General features: G+C 37.9%; 1 protein-coding gene across 1 annotated transcript in view; it reads right to left on the bottom strand.

Annotated features, from left to right (window-relative positions):
* The window catches only part of loxhd1a (lipoxygenase homology PLAT domains 1a), a 37,058-nt gene that overhangs the window by 3,575 nt on the left and 9,261 nt on the right, over window positions 1-24,222 (bottom strand). Inside the window, exons 5-37 of the mRNA XM_055180955.2 lie at window positions 21,089-21,187; window positions 20,854-21,005; window positions 20,619-20,742; window positions 20,196-20,446; window positions 19,974-20,109; window positions 18,744-18,904; window positions 17,201-17,287; window positions 16,489-16,624; window positions 16,030-16,184; window positions 14,668-14,828; window positions 13,860-13,936; window positions 13,557-13,753; window positions 13,208-13,400; window positions 11,902-12,062; window positions 11,538-11,714; window positions 11,311-11,449; window positions 10,927-11,078; window positions 9,515-9,648; window positions 9,254-9,405; window positions 8,961-9,065; window positions 8,746-8,874; window positions 7,096-7,260; window positions 5,135-5,316; window positions 4,909-5,025; window positions 4,643-4,805; window positions 4,403-4,554; window positions 3,774-3,983; window positions 3,534-3,660; window positions 1,133-1,338; window positions 832-1,017; window positions 619-746; window positions 412-529; window positions 147-324 (exon numbers count right to left, since the gene is read on the bottom strand). Of these exons, the coding sequence (XP_055036930.2) occupies window positions 147-324; window positions 412-529; window positions 619-746; window positions 832-1,017; window positions 1,133-1,338; window positions 3,534-3,660; window positions 3,774-3,983; window positions 4,403-4,554; window positions 4,643-4,805; window positions 4,909-5,025; window positions 5,135-5,316; window positions 7,096-7,260; window positions 8,746-8,874; window positions 8,961-9,065; window positions 9,254-9,405; window positions 9,515-9,648; window positions 10,927-11,078; window positions 11,311-11,449; window positions 11,538-11,714; window positions 11,902-12,062; window positions 13,208-13,400; window positions 13,557-13,753; window positions 13,860-13,936; window positions 14,668-14,828; window positions 16,030-16,184; window positions 16,489-16,624; window positions 17,201-17,287; window positions 18,744-18,904; window positions 19,974-20,109; window positions 20,196-20,446; window positions 20,619-20,742; window positions 20,854-21,005; window positions 21,089-21,187 (5,010 nt within the window). The remainder of the gene's footprint in view (window positions 1-146; window positions 325-411; window positions 530-618; window positions 747-831; window positions 1,018-1,132; window positions 1,339-3,533; window positions 3,661-3,773; window positions 3,984-4,402; window positions 4,555-4,642; window positions 4,806-4,908; window positions 5,026-5,134; window positions 5,317-7,095; window positions 7,261-8,745; window positions 8,875-8,960; window positions 9,066-9,253; window positions 9,406-9,514; window positions 9,649-10,926; window positions 11,079-11,310; window positions 11,450-11,537; window positions 11,715-11,901; window positions 12,063-13,207; window positions 13,401-13,556; window positions 13,754-13,859; window positions 13,937-14,667; window positions 14,829-16,029; window positions 16,185-16,488; window positions 16,625-17,200; window positions 17,288-18,743; window positions 18,905-19,973; window positions 20,110-20,195; window positions 20,447-20,618; window positions 20,743-20,853; window positions 21,006-21,088; window positions 21,188-24,222) is intronic.

Raw genomic sequence — 24,222 nt, 5'->3', positions numbered from 1 at the left:
AGAAAATCTCTTTGTTACTTTCGTCCGGTTACTGTAAACTCAACTAGTCAAGATTTCAAAAACAAAAAACAAAACTATTACAATGACTAAGTTATAATAACATGTTAATAATAATAATTTTGCTCGAGTCATAGGCCGTCGTGTACCGGTTGCATCGCTGGTCTTCACAGACACAGTGTAAATTGTGTACTCCACCATTTCTTCATCATTTATAATGGCAGGCATCTCGCATACGAGCGTTCGCTTAGGCCCGTACGAGCGAGACAGCCATTCCTCATACACAAACAACGACACCTCATCCGTCTGAAGGTTATGAAGTTCAATCTACAGACATAGAAATGTAGAAAAATTAATACAGCACTTGGATGTCTGATATGTAAGATTCCAACCATTTCGTTTTCTTTCTCTCACCCTTTCCAAAAACCAATCCGGTCGGCTTCCGGTACCGTCTATACGCACTCTCATTTTCCGCAGAGGAGCGATGTCCTCAATCTCCAGATTAAATGTGTCTGTCTGTCCACGTTCAAATCTTAACAAAAACACACAAGGGAAGAATAAAACAAAGAAAACAATAGCGTAAAATCATTTTACAGTATATATATACTGTACGAAATGTACCTGTCTTCTAATTTTGGCAGTATCATCTCTTCTGATGTGCCGTGGATTCCAAACACAGTCATGTAAATCTGTGTATCTGTACCTGCGTGCAGGACGTCACCTGTGATGACCGTGACCTCATAGATGACCTACAAGACAACACCCATGGATACATCAATACAGGTAGACAAAACTAATGCCATAGGTTTGGAGAAAGGGGGCTTTTTCCGGTACCTTCAGTGGGATGTTGACGGCTTCAGCGTCCTGCACATTCAGCAAACGAGCGGTGAGTCCATCTCCTCTGTCTTTGGCCAACCAGCATTTACAGGGGAACACAAATCGTGCGCCTTTAGTCGGGATCTCTACGGACAGTTCATCTACCAACCAACAGCTCTCTGGTGTCGCCCCATCATGACCCAGCTACACGCAATACACACCCAAACAATATTTATAGTCATTTACATGCATGCACTTTACTACAACAAGTGACTTCCAGTGCATTTAAGATATGCATTGATATTGTGTGCGCTCTCACTTGTACTTTCTTGATCTCTCCGACATCAGCTCCGTAACAGGTGAAGTAATCCAAAGACCCGGGCTGGAATCCGCTCTTCCCTTTAAAGTCAAGCCAGAGGTGTTTCGTCTTCTTGTTTTTCTTTCCGATGATGATGACGTATACTCGGCTAGACGTCCCCGCATCCCGATCTAAACCCGTTGCGACTGTGAAGTGGTACGGGATGACTAAACACACACACATGCACATTATACACGATTCATAGATGATTCTCCTAAAATTAAATCACACTAAAGTTTTCTGAATAATTGGTAGTAGTTTGTCAAAGTTATATTTCACAGTTCTTTCCATTATTTATGTAGAAAACACTTAGGGTCAGATTTACTAACACAGGGTTCCCACACATTAGTTAACTTCAAACTCAAGGACCTGTCAAGGACTTTCCAGGTCCAATACCCTCAAATTCAAGGACTCAATATGGGGACACAATTCAAGTGAGAGCAAGGTTACATTTTAAGATACATTGTTACAGTTCCCTTTCGAGGGAACTCGCGCTGCGTCACTGTGGTGACACTTTGGGGACGCCTCCAGGAGTAAGTGCGTCTGAATGTGTATATCAAATTCAACCAATGGTGAGGCTTAACGACAAAGACGGGGGCGCAGGAGCCAGGAAGTATATCGCTATATGAAATATTGCCAAAGACGGCGTTACAGGAAGTATGGCAAGGGAGACACAGCGTTTCGTTCCCTTCTCAGGAAACAACAGTTACATACGTAACCCGAGATGTTTTCATGTGTCAAAAACAACTATGCAAAAAAGCATTTTGGTATGAATCAACATTCGCATACAGAAGATATAAGCGTTTAAAGCAAACAGTTTAGCACGTGTGCTTAAAAAGTCTAGAATTTGTATGATCCTACACTACACAGGGAATAATATGGATATTTTTCTAGAAAACTTCTTGCATAAAATAGATTCAAGCACTTTCAATGACCTGTATCTATGTATGTATATTTTCAAAAACTTCAATTTTTTCCCCCAGATTCACAAACTTTCAAGGATTTCAAGGAGCCATGGGAACCCTCCTAACAGCAATCATTTTGACATTAAATAACGACTGTCGGGATTTACTTAAGACGCGCAGTGAATAATTAGCGCTGTATAGGTGTGGTCTAGTTATTTTTGCAACTGACCTTATTGCATATGCATTCTAGGAGTTTCCCTTTAAGACGCAAAATGTATGGGAGGAGATTATTTAACTCTTTCGCCGCCATTGACGTGATATCTCGTCAATTAAGAGAAAACGCTTCCCCGCCAACGACGAGATTTTCTGTCTTTCCGCAATACCGCTATTATCCACCAGGTGGCACACTTCCGCAACTTATACAACCCGGATGAAGCGCCTCACGTGAAAGAGAAAGAACTCCGTGTATGTTTTAAAGATCACTCTGCATCTGATCTCTATCAAAAGTCCTTCACAAAATGGAATTATCTCAGCTTTTTGCTCAAAATTGGGTGTTTTTGAAGAAACCTACCCATGTTTGAGAGATGATTACAAGAGAACTAATGAAGGTAGGATGAAATGTTTTTTTTTGTTTGAAAGCAGAGGGTCTGTTCTTTCATCTGATATATTGTTTGTACTTTTGTGAAAATCATGAAAAATGCTGGCGCTGGCTGGCAACTTAAAAAAAAAAACGCTGGCGGGGAAAGAGTTAAATCATTCATGCAACGCTATTTACTAATGTTTGTGCATGTGATATAAATGGTATTTGCGCTTTCATTTAATGCATGTCTTAAATAATTTTGCTAATGGAGAGGCATCACAGAGATCATAGAGCGAGTGGTACAAGGCAGAGGATATTTTAACACATAACAGTTTATTTGGAATGCCAGAGGAACATAATATTCAAAAATATTGTTTGCCAAGCCATGTTATTATTTATTTGCTGGAGTCACTAGGAGAAGTCACACAATAGCAGGTGTTTCAAAATGTAAATCTTAATTTTTGTCCCCCAGTTCTTTCAGTGTACTATATAGCTTTGTTAGTTGGGATTACACACCCTGAATTTTATCTGCGATGTCTGTGGTGCTGAACTCAAGCGCATCAGGCGTCAGTAGATCACCCGCACCTGAGGAGCATCAGCTCTGCTTATTTGCGACCCTGAATTAATTTACGCTGCTCTTAGTAGATAGTGTTTGTCGTATTGGAAATCAGCTGTTGTGCCTGTGTTATTTAATTTATGCACGTTTTTAGTAAATAACCCGAAGATATTACCTCTCATCTGCGTTTTTTTATTTATTGCGCTCTCATGCTAATTTGCCCCATTTAGTAAATCTGGCCCTAAATAATTTAGCTGGGTTTTCAACTGCGTCACAAATGTTTCATGTCTCTTTGGTGAGACTGTGTTTGGTTGTACATACGTGACTCTTCGTCCTCTTCTTCATCCTCCTCTGAATGATGTTTCTTGTTCTTTTTGTTCATGTTGCTGTCTAGATTCGGCACTTTTTTAATCGGACAGAAAGCGGTTTCTCGCTCTCCCTCATAACCCTACACACATACAGTACACACACTCTACATACATTGATACTCAACACGAATGCGTTAGGCAATTTGTTAACGCATGCATGCACGAGTGCACGCATGCACACATGCAGGCAGACCTTAACGTAGAAGACCCTGTCGATCCGTTTGTCCTCTCGCTTACGGGAGAGCCATCGCTCACACAAGAACAGAAACACCTCCTCCGTATCCTGGTCCAACACTTCCACCTGCTCCAAGTACCAATCAGCGCTCAGCATGCTGTTGTCATGGCGAATACGGAGCTTAAACACCTGGCCCAGATCCACGGCCTCCAGAGTGAACGTGTCCACCTGACCACAATCAAAAGCAATCAAAGTCAGTAGGAAAAATATCAAAACTATTTGGTTATATTTTAGACGCGATGCTAATGGTCTAATCGGATTCAATGGATTATGCTAAGCTATGCTAAAAGTGGTACCGCCAGAACCAGCGATCGGCTGAACGGATTCCAAAATGGTAAAAAACAAAACTGGAAAATGAGCAAGTGGTGTGTCCCTTTAAAATAACCACCAGAGCAATGTCATACCAATTTTTGTGGTAACCGTGGTATAAGTGGTATAATTGACTGTGTAATGTCAATTATTCTAAAATAATGCACACCCATGCCGTATTGCCACCTTGGGTGTGCATTATTTTTTAATAATTCAAAGGACCAGATTCAATTATTCCTTACGTAATTTGACTCAAGGCAGACATTAATTCATCTCACCGATCCTCTCTCAAACTTGTTGCTGTTTTCTGACTTGCTAAGTTTGCGTTCTCCGGTGTCACCCATGTCTCCATAAAGAGTGATGAACACATTGGCATCCGTTCCTGCTCCGCACACGTCCCCTGTGGTTACTGTCACTGTATATGTGTGTACTGCAACACAAACACATGCAAAACATACAAAATCTGTCCTATCTAACATCATTATTTAGCTCAAGCACTCTTACACACACACACTTACTCTCCAGTGCATCGTCCACCTCAGTCTCTATGACTTTAAGAGTACCATCTCGTGATAGTTTCTCGACGATGATGTCAGAAGGTACCAGCTCTCGAATCGTCTCACCGTCCTCCTCGGAGCGAGCCAACCAACCCTCACATGGAAATATGGCCGTCTCAGAGCCCTAAACACACACACAGACAAACATGTTTACGTCTTTATATTTAAAAGTGAACTGCAAACTATTGTGTTTAGCTACAAATACAATGAGATAAAGTCTTCAGCACCTTTCCTTTCCGGAGCAGCCTACGAATTTCCACACGGTCCAAGTGCCAGCCGGGATTCACTCCGCGGTTATCGTGACCGATACGAATTTTCTCGATGATATCACCGATATCCTCCAGCTGCAGATATGTTGAATTAGCATTAGGAAATTAATTTAGTACTTTAGCTTTTCATGCAAAGGACGAGCGATATTCAATAAAAATGAATTAAGACGTTCTCCATGTTCACCTCTACAATGAACATGTCCTCTGCGCCTCGCTCAAAATACATTCTTCTCTCTCTTTTATTAACACAGAGAGATTTCTGAGATGTGCACACTCCATTTTGTCCGTACAGGATGATGAAGACGTCTGCGTCTGTGCCGGCAGCAAATATATCACTGGTGAAGAATTTAATCTCGTAGGGAACAACTGTAAAACAAAGAATGAGGATGTATTACATACAGCTGTAACATATAAATGTGTGTATTTATATAGCCTTAAGATATTATGTTAGTGATACATTAGATCAGGTCAGATTTACATTGATATACGTGTTGATACTAAGAGTGTGTTTGTTTTTCTGTCCTACTGTATTTATTAAATGTGACCTTACCAGTCATAGGTAGCACGGGTATATTTGTAGCAATAGCCAACAATACATTGTATGGGTCAAAATGTATGCCAAAAATCATTAGCATATTAAGTAACGATCATGTTTCATGAACATATTTTGTAAATTTCCTACAGTAAATATAAAAAAAATGTATTTATCATTAGTAATATGTGTTGCTGAGGACTTCGTTTGGACAATTTCAAAGGCAATTTTTTTAATATTTTGATTTTTTCAGCCTGAAATGGCCAAATATTGTCCTATCCTAACAAAACAAAACAAAAACAGGAAGCTTATTTTTTATACTTTCAGATAATGTATAAATCTCAAATAAAAAAAACCTTTATGACTGGTTTTGTGGTCCAGGGTCACATATATTTATGGAAAACCAGCCCTAGATATGAGCAAAATCTTTAAAACAGGGCCTTTTGGGGACATGAACCAGATATTTTAGACCCAAAACAATCTAAATATGGCATAAAATGTACTTTAGGTTTTGAGTTATAGTCAATAATAATACAAATAATTAATAATTAAAAATCCCCATTCAGATATCTAACTAAGCAGGTGTGTTAATAAGTTATAATAAATAATATGTATATAATAAATCTAATAAAACCTCTTCTTTATTGAGATTTGTTTTATAATATATACAGCCGAGGAAAAAATTAAACAAAAAATTTATTTAAGTTTTTCTAGATTTATGTACTATTTACAGGTATGTGTTTAAGTAAAATTGTAATTTTTGTTTCATTCAGGTCAAGTACCAACAGAATTTCTGCCAAATTCTTAATAAAAAAAAAAAATTTGTTTGCATTTATTTACTGAAAATTGAAATGGGAAAAACATGGTCAAAATAACAAGAAAATCAGATAACAAATGAATATTTATTTCTCAACAACAAAATACTAATGTTTTTACATGTATTTTTGGAAAAGCCCTGATTTTTAGTCACACTTTTTATGAGCCTTGTCATGCTCTCAGTCTTTAACATTTGCTGTTGGGTGACAATTATTTTTCTCTCTTTCTTTCTCTCTGCACTAAATGGCAGTGCCGTGGTGGGCTAGTGCAGATTAAGGGGCAGTATTATTGTAATTGGCTTTCCTACCTACTTCACAAAACAGGTGAAATCTGAACGCCGTATTTTGTCACATGCTTGCGGAAAATGGCTTACCCAAAACTAAGTTACTGGGTTGATCTTTTTTACATTTTCTTGGCACTGGGGACACACTTGTAGCACTTAAACATGGAAAAAGTCTGATTTTCATGCCATGATTTTCAGATTTTCAGCCTTTAAATGCTGTTTTTCCCACTGTATTGAATGGCTTTGACATTTGACACTGTCAGTTAAGGAGCGCCATCTGATACAGTCTTGTTAAAACAGGCGCTGCAGCTCCCCCTTGTGTTTTTTAGAGAGATGTCCAATCATTGTGGTGATTTGAAATCATCGCAATGAGGTCAAACAATTGCAATGAGATGATTATGTAATCATTGTGACAGGCCTATATACATATACATGTATATAAAGTAATGTGTATTTTTTACGCAGTTTTGTTTGTGTGTGTGTGTGTGTGTGTGTGTGTGTGTGTGTCTCATACAGGGTGTGTATAGTTCTGTCTGTAGTTCATTAGGGTAAAGGTCTCTGACAATTGCACCATCATCCTCTCCTTTATCCAACCAACGGCCGCAGGGGAACCGCAAGAGCTGTCCGAGAGATGGAGCGTCAATCTCCACCCAGTCCAGAAACCAGCCTGGAGATCCACCTGAAACAAAACACACACACACACACACACACACACACACACACACACACACACACACACACACACACACACACACACACACACACAATCCATTTCCACATACATACATTCACATACATATCCACATACACACATTTACATACACACACGTACACTGTAAGTAATTGTCTGTAGGATTTACACCAATCTCACGTGTACTGAGGATTCAGCAAAGTGAAGAAAACTGTCATAAACCATTAGGACAGGAACAGAATATATTACAAACACATCTAACAAGAGAAGAGATAGATACTGTATGAACATAAATAATATATACTGTATATTATATGTATTTATTACACGGCTCTCTGGAATGCTTGATTCTGATTGGTCAGTTGAGACATTTGCAGGTTCGTTCTTTTCAAATAATAACCGCTCCAAAGTAATAACGCATAGCCGGTACTACTTGTACGATTAAAATCGCTCCACGCCAATAAAGACCAACAAAGATTACTGTTTGGCGCCATCTTGTGACAAACACTGGACAACCACAATTAAGAATGGAAAATGTTGTCATTAATTTGAACATGTACGGAAAAAACTAAACATTTAAACAGTGGATAGAATAACGAACAACGACAAGACACAGACAGCTTACTGAGACTGAACTTGACAAAATAGAGCATGACAGCTACGAAGCCAACACACAAAAAAATACAGAATGGGCATTAAAACTTCTCAAAGACTGGCTAAAAGAGAAAAAAATGGAGACAGACAAGTATGAAGCAGAGGATCTTAATAAGGTATTACGATCATTTTATGCCTCTGTGTAAAGTTTCGCGGAAGGATAAAAATGTTAATTTAAAACAAATATGCCAATAAAAGGTTTCAAATTCATATTCATGTCCAGTTTTTTTCTTATCTGGCAAGTAGCCGTGTAATAAGCGGGATAATGTAGAGGCAGCCGGTAGTTATCGGGAAAATAAGCCCCTTCAGTGTGATACAAGACCCTCCGCTTCACGTCGGGTCCTGATCACACTGTGGGGGTTATTTCCCGATAACTACCGGCTGCCTCTACATTATCCCTTACATATAACCCTGATCCTACAGTATATACAGTACACAAGTTTACCTGTGTACATACAGAAACCCTACAGTTTTTTCGTGTTCATTTCTGAACAAATCAATATTTTTGTATATCCTTTCATTTATTGTGTATACATTTGCTTTCTAACCCACTGTTATTTATTTAGCTATAAAACTACTGTATAAATATCACTGTTTAAAAATATATTGCACAAATTACTTCTGTTTTTTGCTGTAAAAAGAACAGCGATTCGTTACAGTGTAAACACACAAACACACAACACAACATAAATTCTCTGATAGATTCATACACAGGACAGCAAATGCAAGCAAAATATTCATTCAAGTCTTCATTCAGCGTGTTTTTTATAAATAAAAATATGCGTACGGTACGGGCATTTGCGATGATTTCACGTGTACCTGAATTGTCGTGTCCAATCCGGATTCTCTTGAGTTTTCCGAGGTCTACAGCCTCTATTGTAAACTCCTCGATCATTCCCTGCTCAAATTTATTCTTGTGGTTCTTTGAAGCCTTTAGATTGATGATACCTGATATAAACACACACAAAGAGTTTCTGTAGCCTAAAATCTGATATTATTAACATAGATGTTGGGCTACACATTTCTATGGTTACCTGTGTCATCTTTGCTTCCGTAAAGAATAGCAAAAACGTTTGCATCGGTTCCAGCGTACTGCTTCTCTCCGGTTTTAACTCTCATTGTAAACGTGGTTGACATGGCTATACAGACACACATGGTAACATTAATATGTTGCCCCAGTTTGCATTCTTAATAAACTCTTAAAAAAATAGCCTGAGGAAGGTGTTCACACTAAAGAACGCAAAGTGATGCACTTTAAATTACTTGATGCATTTTTACAAGTGAGCTACCTGCATGCAAGCTAAACGCATGGTTAATGCTTAAAAACCTTTTTGTTCTAGACCGAGCTGAGCGGGCGACGACTCGTCATCATCATCTTCATCTCTCCTCATGAAGGCCTCATCCACGGGCACTAACTCACGGCCCAACTGTCCATCATCTTCATCCACCGCCAGCCAACGCTGACAGGGGAAGAAATACCTGAAATGCAGCACAAATGAGATCTTTTTAACAGATTTGTGAAATTAAAGTCTTAATCAGGTCAAAGATTTGAAAGATTTCCTCAACATTATCGGTGATGTCAACTCACATGGTTTCCTCTTTTGTATCAAAGATCTCAACACGGTCGAGGTACCACGCAGCGTTCGCCTGCTTGTTGTCATGACGAATCCTCAGTTTTTTCAACAGTCCCAGATCCATCCCCATTATGGTGAACACGTCCTCCTAAGAAAGATCCACAAATTCTGAACATAAGTGTGTGATTTACTCTAAATTAACACTGTTCAGGTCATTTCTGTGTGTTATAAAACAGACCTGGGCTTGTGTTTGCCTGTCTTTTGTTGATCTGATCTGTCTGTCTATGTCTGTCTGTCTATCTATCTTTTGTCTGTCTATCTTTTTTTATCAGTATGTCTGTCTTTTGTCACTCTGTCTGTCTTTTGTCACTCTGTCTGTCTATGTCTGTCTGTCTTTTGTCTGTCTGTCTGTCTTTTTTCAGTATGTCTGTCTTTTGTCTATCTGTCTGTCTTTTGTCGGTCTGTCTGTCTTTTTTCTGTCTGTCTGTCTGTCTGTCTGTCTTTGTCGGTCTGTCTGTCTTTTTTCAGTCTGTCTGTCTTTTGTCAGTATGTCTGTCTATGTCTGTCTGTCTGTCTGCCTTTCCTCCTTCTGTCTATGTCTGTCTGTCTGTCTGTCTTTTGATGGTCTGTCTGTCTTTTGTCAGTCTGTCTGTCTTTTGTTGATCTGTCTGTCTGTCTTTTGATGGTCTGTCTGTCTTTTGTCAGTATGTCTGTCTTTTGTCGGTCTGTCTGTCTTTTGTCGGTCTGTCCGTCTTTTGTCAGTATGTCTGTCTTTTGTCACTCTGTCTGTCTATGTCTGTCTGTCTTTTGTCTGTCTATCTGTCTTTTTTCTGTCTGTCTGTCTTTTGACGGTCTGTCTGTCTTTTTTCAGTATGTCTGTCTATCTTTTTTCAGTATGTCTGTCTTTTGTCCGTAAGTATGTATTTTTTCTGTCTGTCTGTCTTTTGTCGGTATGTATGTCTTTTTTCTGTCTGTCTGTCTTTCTTCAGTCTGTCTGTCATTTGTCGGTCTGTCTGTCTTTTGTCGGTCTGTCTGTCATTTAACGATCTGTCTGTCATTTGTTGGTCTGTCTGTCTTTTGTCAGTATGTCTGTCTTTTGTCAGTCTGTCTGTCTTTTGTCAGCATGTCTGTCATTTGTCAGTATGTCTGTCTTTGTCACTCTGTCTGTCTATGTCTGTCTGTCTTTTGTCGGTCTGTCTGTCATTTGTCAGGCTGTCTGTCTTTTATCGATCTGTATGTCTTTTGTCATAATGTCTGTCTATCTTTTGTCAGCCTGTTTGTCTGTCTGTCCATATGTCTTTGTTGGTCTGACTGCCTGTCTTTGTCTGTCTTAGTCAGTCTGTCAGAATGACTTTTTCAGTCTTTTTATCTCAGTTCGTCTGTCTGTCTGTCTCAGTCTGTCTGACTAAGACTGACTTGCATTCACCTGTCCTCGCTCAAACTTGTTCAGATGGTTTGACTTGCGTAGTTTTCTCTCGCCTGTGTCGCCCATTTCTCCATATATGTTGACGTAAACACCTGCATCTGTTCCAGCTCCCATCATAGTGCCGGTAAACACATGGACCTCGTATGTGTTCTCTAAAACACACACATATTCTCAGAGAGCACTTCGACTCTGTATATAATTCATTTAAACACCCAGTATTAATTGTTTAAACACAACTGACTAAATGTATGTTTATAACCTTTTAAACTTAATGTTTATGCTTAAAGGTGCCTGAAAGAATATCATGGTATTTCTATAAAACATGGCACTTTCATTGTACTTATTTGTTAGTGAAGCATAACATTTCCTCACATCTTTCTTTACCTTCCAAATCTTCGTAGTCTTCAGCACGCAACTCTACGAGTATCTCTCCATCTTCTTCACCTCGAGCGAGCCACCGGTCACACGGGAAGCTGTAGGTTTGAACGACCTCTCGTAGTTCACCTGGAAGCTCCTCTTCCTCCTGTGAGTGACAGACAGATAGACAGACCAATACACGACAGACACTACAGATGGGTCTCATTTACAGAGTATGTGTCAAATGATTTCACCTTTTTCTTCTTTTTCTTCTTCTTGTCCTTCTTGTCTTCCTCTTTCTTCTCCGGTTTTACCATTGCCATGACCAACCGCTTCACATCCACCTTCTCCAGGAACCATCCAGGTCCAACTCCAGTTCCATCATGCCCGATCCGGATCTTATAGACCCGCCCCACATCTAAAGCCTCGATCTAAAGCAACCAAGAAAAGAACTATTCGGATTCATGCTGTAAAATAGCGACCTATACTGGTGAAAATCTTACATATTGTGGCTTTAAACAAGGGCATATTATGCAATAATACAAACACTGTTGTGGTCGAGAAACTTTAGTTAGCTGGTGAAGTAGTCGATTCTTCTGTACAATGTCAGACACTAACCCTGAAGATCTCAGTTGTTCCTCTCTCAAAGTTGTTAGATCGGCTTTTCAGTTGAATTAATTCGCTTTTACCCTCTTCACCGTAAATCTGCATGAAGACATTTGCATTTGTCCCTCCGGCCCAGACGTCTCCCGTCACAACACTAACTTCATAATTGATCACTGTTAACCAGAAAATACAGATTTGTCTTGTGTAATTCACAGTTTAAAGTAGTTTGAATTAGGGCTATTTATCAAATATATCCAAATTACCAAAATATTGAAAACGTGCACAATATGCAATTAGGAATGGTTTGGCATAAATGTTTTTTATCATTTTAAAGTTATTTATAGTCAAAGTTTTTGGTTTTTAGATAACAGAGACTCAAAAAGAATGCAAAACGTATGTTAGTTATAAAAAAAAAATTCAGTAGTGGTCGAGTTTTTTTTACTGATGCAAATACAGAGAAAGCTGACTGGCCAATATGAGCCCAATACAACATGAATATAATTCTAGTAAATGAGAGACAAACATAAAATTGGTGATACTAAATGCGATGACTTGCATAATATTTATAAATATACCTTTTTTACTTATACGCGGATCTGAAACCTCGCACACCAAAATTTTATGTGTGTAACATATAGTAACGTCACATTAAAAAATGAATAATAATTCATTTCTGTCAGACGAATGCTGCGTACATACCAAAACCGAAGCATAGCGTTCCTCGCTTTAGATTCCTCGCAGGATTTAACTTCATGTCATGCTAATTTTCCACTTGAGTTAAATATTTTCAACTTACGCAAAATACGCGTTTAAGGTGAATAGCGCATGTTCACGGCAATCGCGCCACCCAATTCGCATCATACCATGTGAATTCCTGTCTTTGTATGTAATCTAATTATGCAAATAGTTTAATTCGCTTCTAGTGTGTACACAGCATTACAGTTTTCTGTTTTTTTTTCATTATGAAAAACAAATTTAAGAAACAAAAAGATTTATTGGACGATTAAAACTATTTATTACCCAATGGCGATTAAATTCCAAGTATTGGACGATATTTTGCCCGCTGCAATATAAACGCTCTACCATTAGTTTTTAGTATATTTTAATACAATTTAAATAGATTTTACAAGCATTATCACATCACATATCAAATATCAAAATATTTGATATCAAAATTTTAGAAAGCATTTTTTTTTTTCTCAAAATCATACAGCCCCGTTTAAGCAAGACCACTTTTTTTTTTACTTTTCAACAGTTGAATCATTAACTTTCAGTACCTCTGCTATCTGTATCTCAGTGCATACATTAAAATACACACATTTTTCGATCTCCAATGTCTCACTGGGGTAGATTTCCACCTCCACCTTCCCATCAGCCTCGTCTTTACAGAGCCAGCGATGACTGGGAAACATGTACTGAACCCCATGCACCGGGACCCAAATCAGAACGCTGTCCAGAAACCAACCAGCTCGCAGGCCTTCGTTAGTGTGACCAATCAGCAGCCTGTTTATCTACAGGCCCCTCCCACAGAACAGAAGGGAATCCCAATAAATACTTGTGTATAAAAAATAATAAATGCTTGAATGTAATATATAATTTAATATTGAATAAAAAAACAGAACCGAACTACAAAGTGCGTGTCATACCAACACAAATATTGGGCATACCTTGCCTATGTCAAAGGTTTCTATGGTAAAGATGTCGGTCTGTCCGGTCTCAAAATAGTTTCCCAGGTCATTATCGGAGACGACCAGCAGCATCTTGTTCGTGTCGCCTTTTTCTCCATATAGCTTCACGAACACTTTCGAATCAGAGCTGGCGCCGTTAATGGAACCCGTCTTTATTGCGATGTGATAACCAATATCTGGAACACACACACATATGCATCACTTTTTTTAAAATGCAAATATGTTGCTTTTCATCCATTTTTGTGTGTTTGTGTGAATGTTTATATGTGGTTGTAGACTCACTAAACAAACGCTGGCCATCTTCAGTAGGAACTAACTCTCTTACAATCTGCCCATCATCCTCATTACGATCCAACCACCTGAAAGCAATAGAAACAGGCATAGGTGTAAATCCCAGGGGGGTCGGGGGGACAAGTCCCCCCCCAGCTGAGGGTTGCCTCCAAAATAATCATTAAACACCACGTGTATTATAAATAATAAAAATATATATACTTTAAATAATTGTATAAGTAGTAAAACAATACAAATGCATGGGTGCAATGGGTGTGCATGCATCCCTCCAAAAAGTTTCCAAGGCTGTTTTTTTCTAGCCGGTGGGCTGAATAGTTATTAAAGAAGCCTGAAGGGGTCACCAGCACACCACAACGTTTACAGTATACCCATGACCAGTGAAGGCTTTTTAAAAGTGTTGTGTGTGTGTTCGGTCAGATTTGACTGAATTGTGTGGAGCTGCCAATGGTCCTCCAGAAGAAAGACTAAATAATGAATCATCTGTCTTGATGTGATGATGCAGATGGATTTTTGTGTAGATTCAGTTTAGATAAATAGGATAGAAAATGTCATTACTCACTCAATATCATTTAAAAACAATAAGCCAAAGTAACTTTACAGAAAAAAATGCTTTGATGTGTGTGTGTAGATGTAACTGAGCTCTCTCTGTGGTGTAGGTTAGGTTTCCTCTGTGATCTTTAGTGTCCATTTGTAACCAGATTCTAGTTTCTCAACTACATAATTGACTTAAACACCACTCTCACATCCACCCGATCACGCACATACACGCGTGCGCGTTGTGTCTGTTGCTTTATCTTGCCTATAACATGGGAACTCGATGGACGCTGCCTCAGGTTGCCCCTCCTCTCGGATCATCACCTTATCCAAGAACCAACCACAGCCTCCGCCACGGCCGTCATGACCAATCCGAACCCTTCTGATCTGTCCCAGTGTAACTGCCTCTACAATAAATTCATCAGCCTGAAAAAAAGTACACGAGAGATAAACATTGCATACTACAGTACTACAATACTATTTCATTTTTTGGTGATATTTTTATGCATTTGGCAGGAGTTTAAGTGATACATTTTTATCCCATGGTTGTTTTCCTTGAGGATTGAACACAATGCTCTACCACTTGAGATACAGAAAAACACAGTGTTTAGTATACAATTGCCCAAATGTTCGGTATATAATAAGAGTGCATTGCATGTGATACTGTATCCAACGATGCAATTCAATATAATTAATATAAAGTAGCATACTACTGTTTAAAAGCAATGCATGCATCCTTCACATTCAATATCAGTATTACACATAAAACAATATTTAGTATTTACAGCAGGGAAAATAAGTATTTGACACATCTGCATTTTTAAAAGTAAGGGGATTTCTAAGTGGGCAATTGACACAAAATTTCCACCAGATGTAGCTATCAGAACATTTAAGTATACAAGTTGAGTCATAATAAATAACGTGAAATGACACAGGGGAAATGTATTGAACACATGAAGAGAACAAGGTGCAAAATGGCATAGAAAGACAGGATATCACGTGAAATCATGTCAGAATTGAGAGAGAAACCCAGCCATCTACCAGAAAGCTAAAAATGAAAAGAGGGTGAAAATATCAGCAAGACAATGATCCCAAACACAAGGCCAAGGAAACAATGAAGTGGCCCAGACAATCACCTGTCCTAAGTCCCATAGAAAATCTATGGAGAGAACTGAAGATCAAAGTTCATAAAAGAGGCCCAAGGAACCTTCAAGATTTAAAGACGAAATCCTTTGTGGAAGAATGGGCCAGAATCACTCCTCAGCAATGCAGATGACTGGTCTCTCCATACAAGAGGCGTATAGAAGCTGTAATTACCAACAAAGGCTTTTCTACAAAGTATTAAATAAAGTGTGTTCAATTATTATTCCCTGTGTCATTTCACTTTATTTATTATGACTCAACTTGTACACTTAAATGTTCTGATTTCTTGGTATGAATTCAATATTTGGCTTGATGGCTACATCTGGTAGACCACTCTGAAATCCCCTTATTGATAAAAATTCTGATGTGTCAAATATTTATTTTCCCCGCTGTATTGTGCAGTATGTGGCACATTATTCGGCATGCTTATTGCTTATCAATATAAATTCAAACATATTTCATTCTCTTCAGCATCATCACTCACGTTTCCCTTCTCAAACTTGTTGACGTTGTTTTTACTCATGAACATCAGCCGTTCTCCTGTATCTCCCAAATCACCGATGATGTTCAAATAAACACTGGCATCTGTTCCACTGCCACTGACGTTCCCCGTACAAATTGTCACACGATACTTCACAACTAAAAACCAAATAAAGGAATATACAGCATAAACAAATACATGCAATCGATTAAACAAATATTTGGTTCTGTAACCCTACTGAAAAGACCTAAGCTGGTTGGCTGGTTTTAGCTGGTCTCCAAGCCTGCCTATAGGTGGTTTTAGAGGATTTTTGGACACTCCTTAGCTGGTCAGGCTGGAAGACCTGCTGACCCACCAGCATAAACTAAGCCGGTTGGCTGGTCTTAGCTGGTTTAAAATGAAAGATAGTCCTCCAAGCCTGGCATAGCTGGTTTCAGAACAGAGTGAAAGTGGTTGTCTTACGTGATAAAGGTTCTGGCACAAGCGCTCCAGTAGCCGGCAGCTCTCTGACAATCTCATTATCATCTTCATTGATGTCCAGCCAACGGTTACACACAAATGAGTATTTCTCTCTAGTAAGGGTCTTCATCAGTGTCGCCTTTATGCACAAACAGATACACAGAGTAACCGGATTGACATGATAGTTATTGCTCAGAATAATCCTTTGGATGAATATAAATAGACACAAATGAGAGATTTTTTGACATGCACCAACAGTGTATATAGATATAAAATGAATGCATATGTAAATGAGTACAGCTCAGACAGGGGACATATCATGAAAATCTGACTTTTTCCATGTTTAAGTGCTATAATTGGGTTCCCATTTCTTCTGTCAACCTAGAAAATGTGAAAATAATCAACCCAGTAACTTAGTTTTGGTAAACCATTCTCTGCAAACATGAAAAAATAGATCATTGAAATTTGGCTCCCCTTGTGATGTCAGGAGGGGATAATACCGCCCCTTAATCTGCACTATCCAACCACTGACCATAAAAAATAAAGTAGGGGAAAAACACACATGTGCAAATCAGTATATTTACCCAAAATCTTGCACAAATCACAATAAATAATCTAAATAATCAGTATAAGCATTGTGTGAAATTGGATACAGTGTGAAATGGACAAATTGGTTTTGTGTAATGGTGCAGTAAACTGTGGTGGAGTTTAGTACCCTGCCAAGATGCCAGCCGGAGAACGGATTCCTCTTCTCGTGCCAGATCCTCAGCTTCCGAATCTTCCCAATATCAGGCATCTCGATCTAAAGAAAAGAGGAAAAGATTTTAAATACATTCATTTAAATACATAAACGTTATTTTAAATACAGTGGCCTCAAAATGTCAGTGTAAATATCATTGAGTCACATGTCGGGGCGTAAACGTTGACGCTTCCCATTCACTTTTAATGGGTGACGTCTTGCATTGCCAAACTGAATTGTTGATCCGTCGGCGTTGCGTCAGTGCCGTTGCTCTCAACTTTTCAAGCGGCAACGCATGCGTCAGCCAATCAGATCGCCTTATGCAAATAACCTAGGCTGAGCCAGCCAATTACGCTTATGGAAGACCGGAGCATGTGTTGCGGCCACTGTGATTGGCTGTTGGCCACGCTTCAGACAAGCCTTCGGTCAAACGTAAACGTTTTCGCCCTGTGTGAATGTACGTAAGTGAAGATTATTATTCTTTTTTTATTATAATATAAGTTTTTTTGGGGGGCCATTTTTGCCTTTATTTGATAGACAGTAATTGAGAGACGACAGGAAAGTACAGGGTGGAAAGAGGGGTATGGGATCGGCAAAGGACCTTGAGACCGGATTCAAACTCGGGTCGCCGGAAATGCGCTTGTACTACACCATCAGCTCCGACAAGTGAAGATTATTTTTAACAAAGATAGCACAAAAAGCATCTATATAAAAAACATCTTATGTTTGGCAAAAACAAACAAAAACTCCAAGGCACTCTTTAAAAAATAAAAAAGGCTTTAATAATACGGCTTGGTCATAACAAACCTATTAAAAATCTGACGCGTTTCGGCAAACAAGCCTTCCGAAACGACCAAGCCATATTAATAAAGGCTTTTTACTTTTTTAGAGAGTGCCTTGAAGTTTTTCTTTGTTTTTGCTTTACTACTATTTTCCTACCCAATGAGCACCTCGACTTTTACATATTTTTTGAGTCCGGGCAGTGCTCCTTTTTTGATATTTGAGAACATCTTATGTTTGTTTGCTTTTCGATGATAAAACTGTGAGAAATTGGCCACATTTACAAAAAATCGCAATTTAAAAAAAAGCGCAAATTGTAGTGGATATTTCTGCGGGTGATTTACTGACACGGCATACGTAAAAAAAAAAAAAACACAGGCACAACAAATCTTCATTCCCTAATGATCAATGCAATCCCAAAAATAATAAAAAAATTGCACCAATTTCTTTAGTAAGTCCTGACAGTAGTTTTTTAACGAAAGAGATGTTTGCGATAAATCTTACATGTATTGTTCAAAATAAAAACATTATAGACAGTATATAGTTGAAAATTGTTAGCGAAATATATTATTAGTCAATGTGATGAACTACACTTGTGGTATTTTTGTAAAGACACCGGTCCCCATATATTCACTAGTTTCAGTCTAGCATGTTTGTTTGCAGATATCACCTGATTTGAATACATTTTTAAGTGTCTGAATGCTTTTTGGGCACATTGTGTAAAAACACACAGACGTACAATGAACTTATCACACTGTCCCTGTTCAAAACTGTCCGATTTACTCTCGTGGTTCATCTCATCACTCTTTCCCTTGTCTCCGTACACCTGCAGGAACACCAGCGCATCTGTGCCGGCACCTTTGATCTCAGATGTCCAGATCCAGAGAGACCAGGGGAATTCTAGGAAATTTATAAACACAAACAAAATTACATGGCATGACACCAAAACATTTTCAAGATCATTACTACTTTATTTAAAATTTGATGTTTATAATCTGATAATTGCAACTAATATGTGAATCAGAATTTAACGACAAGCGATTATTTGTAAACATTAAAGGTGCAGTGTGTAGATTTTAGCGTACTTTATTTTAAATTTGATGTTTATAATCTGATAATTGCAACTACAGTAATATGTGAATCAGAATTTAACGACAAGCGATTATTTGTAAACATTAAAGGTGCAGTGTGTAGATTTTAGCGCCATCTAGCAGTGAGATTGTGAATTGCAACCAACGGCTCAGTCCATCATTCACCGAAACGCATAGAGAAGCTATGCTAGCCGCCACAGGACCACACTTTGTAGAGCACTTAGGGCTACTGTAAAACATGATGGCACAAAATGGCGACTTCCATGTAAGGGGACCCGCAGTGTATGTAGATAAAAACGTCTCATTCTAAGGTAATAAACACATAACAGTTAATTATGTAAGATCTGTATACTGATACACTGATAATATAGTGATGTATATTAAATTGCATTTCTGTCATTACATCCTTCTAAAAGTTACACACTGCACCTTTAAGACATACGAAGATTTGCAAAACCTCTATATAATCTCATTTAGGGCTGCAAGATATTGACATTAAGGAAATATCGCAATGGTTTGCAATAACTGAATGATACTTCAAAAAGTTACGCAAAGTGAAACTGTTAGGTCGATGCAGATGGCAGAGAGACTTTGATGCTTTCTTTTCCCAGAAAAGATATGAATATGTTTGTTATATCATTTTCAATTTTTTATTTATTTTAGAACAATTAAAACGATTTTTTAACTTCTTATCGCATATCAAACTGTTTCCTTCAATATCACTATATAGAAATAAAAATAATGCAAAATACAGCCCGTAAACAAAATGAAAACGTATCTGGTCAGTAAATTTACCCACAACTGTAGGTGTCTGGTAATAAATCAAAATAAAAAGGAAGGATATGTTTGATGGCCAGACAGCTTTACTGTTAGCTCACTTTTCTGTTTTTTCTGTCTCAGCGAGACCATCTCATACAGTTCTCGTTCCACCAGTCCGTCTCCCTCATCTTCATCCAACCACCTGCCACAGGGAAACACCTGCTCGAGACCCGTGAACGGACAATACACCGTCACCTGGGTGACAAAAAGAGAGATGATTGTAAGAAGACCACATTACATCTATGAATAAATGATGAGAGCTTTAAAACCCACACCCGCACCTTTTCGCAGTACCAACCGCAGCTAATGCCCGCGTTGTCGTGTCCGATGGTGACTCTGCTGAGCGGACTGAGAAGCTCCAGGAGCTCCACGTTAAAGATGTCGATCTGAGCGCGTTCGAACGTGCCGCCCTCCAGGAATAACTTACCGCTGTTCTTGATGCCTTTGTAGCTGTGCATCACCAGATGAATCTTTGAGTTTGTACCCGCTCCACGTATATCACCCGTCATCACCTGTACGTTATATACAATCGCTACACAAACACAAATTATTTTAATCATCTGAAGAAAAATGTTGACAATTTTGGCAAATTTGCAAACATAGATCATTTTAATTTGAGGCATATTAAACATTCTTGGGAATCGAACCCATGACCCATGAGAGTTTGATCTATAGAAACAATTAACAATGACAGAGACTCTCACCCATCGGTTGTGTGGATCCAACAAGAACATCTCTTTGTATTTTTCCATCGCCTTCAGATATATCAAACCAGGCATCAACAGAAAGCTCATACACTTCTTTATTCCCCATGTCATCTATAACAACCTAACACACACACACACACACACACACACACACACACACCATCATAGCACAAATACATTATATTACTCTATACAGTGATTTTATGTGAAGACTGTGTGTGTGTTTGTGTACTTTATCACAGGCCCAGCCAGCAGACGATCCCTTGTTATTGTGACCAATAGTGATTTTCCGAAGTCTGCCAAGATTCGGGGCCTCAATGGTGAATTTATCTTCATTGCCGCGCTCAAAATTGTCCTTTCCTTCGCTGGCCAGCTTCCGTTCCCCTGCAGAGACACAAAACTTTAATGTCTGTGTACGCACCAGCTCATAAAAACACATACATACAAATATCCTGTGGTCATCTGACCTGTGTCCCCAAATTCTCCAAAAATATTTAGGAAGACATCAGCATCCGTTCCACTGCCTTTAGCATCCATAGTAAAGACGCTGGCGATGTACTTGTTCTCTGAAATATGTGAACAAACACAACTGTAGAGGTATGAAGGGTTACAGATAGCGCTGGAAAACGATTAATCGCGACTAATCGTTTGCAGAATAAAAGTTTTTGTTTACATCATATAAGTCAGGATCCTGCCAGATCCTTGTTTTGTATTAAGATCTAGTTCAGCATGGCAGGGTTCTGACAGTACAATGTTTTATGTGGGAGATGCGTGGCTTTTGTATTGGTTTAATCTGACCACGCATTTCCATGCAAGTATATATTTAAGAAATATTTACATGTGTATATATATGAAAAGTTTGGTTCCAAAACGCGATAAATGCCATTTTTGAAAAAAATGAGTTACTGCCAAAATCAGTATTATATTAGGTCAGTATTTAAAAGTAAATAATTAATTTTACGCAAAATCCAATATCCGCCGTGTTATTCTGTCATCTTTTCTCCCTTTTTTCCCAAAATGCGATAAACGCCACTCCTCCTTTTTTACAGAACGCAATAAATCCATTCCAAAAATTACAGCCCACCGTTCACGCAATGTAAACAAACAATGGCGGTGCGCTGAGTACACGGAGTCCTAGTTTTCCTCATCTACTTTGTACTTCGTGATCAACAAACAAAACAAAATAATACTTTAATTGATAAACCTGTGATGGTTTTCTGTGACGGGAAAGATTGTCATCAACATCTAATAATTTACGCGAAGCACTCGAGACTGGTGCTTATCTCCCGACAGCATCAAGTTTCTCATGCTAACACATTGACCCCAGAGGATCTTATTAATAACTTTACATTATTTTACTCAAAGTCAACGAAAATCAAGCAGGACCAAAACATTTTACAGCTGATCGCTGTGAAAAATGCTAAGCAACGACGTCAAGTGATCTTAATATGACAAAGTAAGTGTTTTGATTAATGACTTTAGTGTTTATTTTTTTAGTCAGTGTATACAACTGTTCAACTAAATGAACAGTTGTATACACTGACAAAGATGAATGCACATTTGTACATTGTATTAATAGATTTCTAGCATTTTGAAACAAAAACTGTCATGGATTTATTGCATTTTGTGGAAAAAATAATTCATTTTTATAATAAATCTTTGAAAATCAAGTTATGGATTTGAATTTTTTATGTTTTTCTAACCTAAAGATGCTATGTGAAAGTTTGTAACAGAAAATAGTGGTTTTCATCTTGTCACTTTCTTGGTATAGAAAACACGTTTTTACCGAAATTTGTAAAAATGGATTTATTGCGTTTTGGAACCAAACTCTTCATATATATTTTTTTATATTTATATATAATTTATATTATATATAATTAAAAATATTGAATATATAAATAGATTTTTTTTCTTAAAATGATACATGCATGTGTGTGTATTTGAAGAGTTTGGTTCCAAAACGCAGTGGCGTTTATCGCATTTTGGGAAAAAAGAGAGAAAAGATGACAGAATAACACGGCGGATATTGGTTTTTGCGTAAAATTAAGAATTTACTTTTAACTACTGACCTGATATAATACTGATTTTGGCAGTAACTCATTTTTTTCAAAAATGGCGTTTATCGCGTTTTGGAACCAAACTCTTCATTTACATATAGATAATTTTTATACACAGCGCACACACACAAACTTTTATTATGGAAACGATTAGTCGCGATTAATCGTTTTGCAGCCCTAGTTACATAGATAAAAAAATACCATGAGAAAGCACTGAGGTAGCACACAACATAACCTTTCACAACCAGGTAATCTACTGGAATAAGCAAAATAACTCATGTTAAAGCCACAATATGTAAGATTTTCACCAATAGAGGTCGCTATTTCACAATAACTCAATTTCAAAAACAAAGCAAACTTGGAAACATGGATATTAAAGGGGACATTTACAAGACTTTTAAAAGATGTCAAATAAATCTTTGGTGTCCCCAGAGTACTTATGTGATGTATAGCTCACAATACCATATAGATCATTTATTATAGCATGTTAAAATTGACACTTTGTAGGTGTGAGCAAAAATGTGCCGTTTTGGGTGTGTCCTTCAAAATGCAAATGAGCTGTTCTCTGCACTAAATGGCAGTGCAGTGGTTGGATAGTGCAGATTAAGGGGTGGTATTATTATGATAAGATCCCCTTCTGACATCACAAGGGGAGCCAAATTTCAATGAGCTATTTTTTCACATGCTTGCAGAGAATGGTTTACCAAAACGAAGTTACTGGGTTGATCTTTAATACATTTTCTAGGTTAATAGAAGCCCTGGGGACCCGATTATAGCTCTTAAACATGAAAAAAGTCAGATTGATCATGATATATCTTATTTAAGTCACTAAAAGGGCGACAATTACAGGGGAGACAAGGGACGAACCATTATTTAAACACAAATCCTTAGGGACCTTTTTGGATAATGTAAGTACACTTCATGAAAAATATCACACTTTGGAAGTGGTTTTTGGATATTTTATAAAAATACATATTGTACATATTGTGGCTTTTAAAAGGTCAAAAATGTTCTATTGTGTTTTTTAAAACTTTTTCCTTTAGTAAGAAAAAGGTTATAAGAGATTCAATAGTGGTGAGTGTGTACAATGTGCCATGAAATGTTATAGCTGATCTTTCTCATTGTCTTCTCTCTGTCTGTCAGATGTAATGCTATATTGTCAGTAGTGTTTGGGATTATTGGTTCGGTGATATTGTGATACCTGTCTGAAACTCTACTCTACTACTATATTTCTCCTAATCTTTCACATGCAACCTGAGTCTGGGCTCCTGCTGTTTGTTTGCATTTGTTTTAAGATTGTACAGATCGAATAAAAAGAGTCTGCTGGTTATGAAGCAATACTGTTTATATCTGGTATATGTACATAATTGTTTATGTAGTCTATAGTATATAATAACAAGTAATCCACATATCAGTGTAATATGATACGATATTAAATACATCTGTGTGGTTTATAAACAGCAGTGTCTTTGTTTTATATACGCTATGCTGAATGTTTTGTCTATTTTGTGTAGACTGATTCATAATTTTAACAAAAAAAATAA

Source organism: Misgurnus anguillicaudatus, chromosome 9 (assembly GCF_027580225.2).
Source record: "Misgurnus anguillicaudatus chromosome 9, ASM2758022v2, whole genome shotgun sequence".
Taxonomy (NCBI): domain Eukaryota; kingdom Metazoa; phylum Chordata; class Actinopteri; order Cypriniformes; family Cobitidae; genus Misgurnus; species Misgurnus anguillicaudatus.
This window is presented reverse-complemented; position numbering and strand designations above follow the sequence as displayed.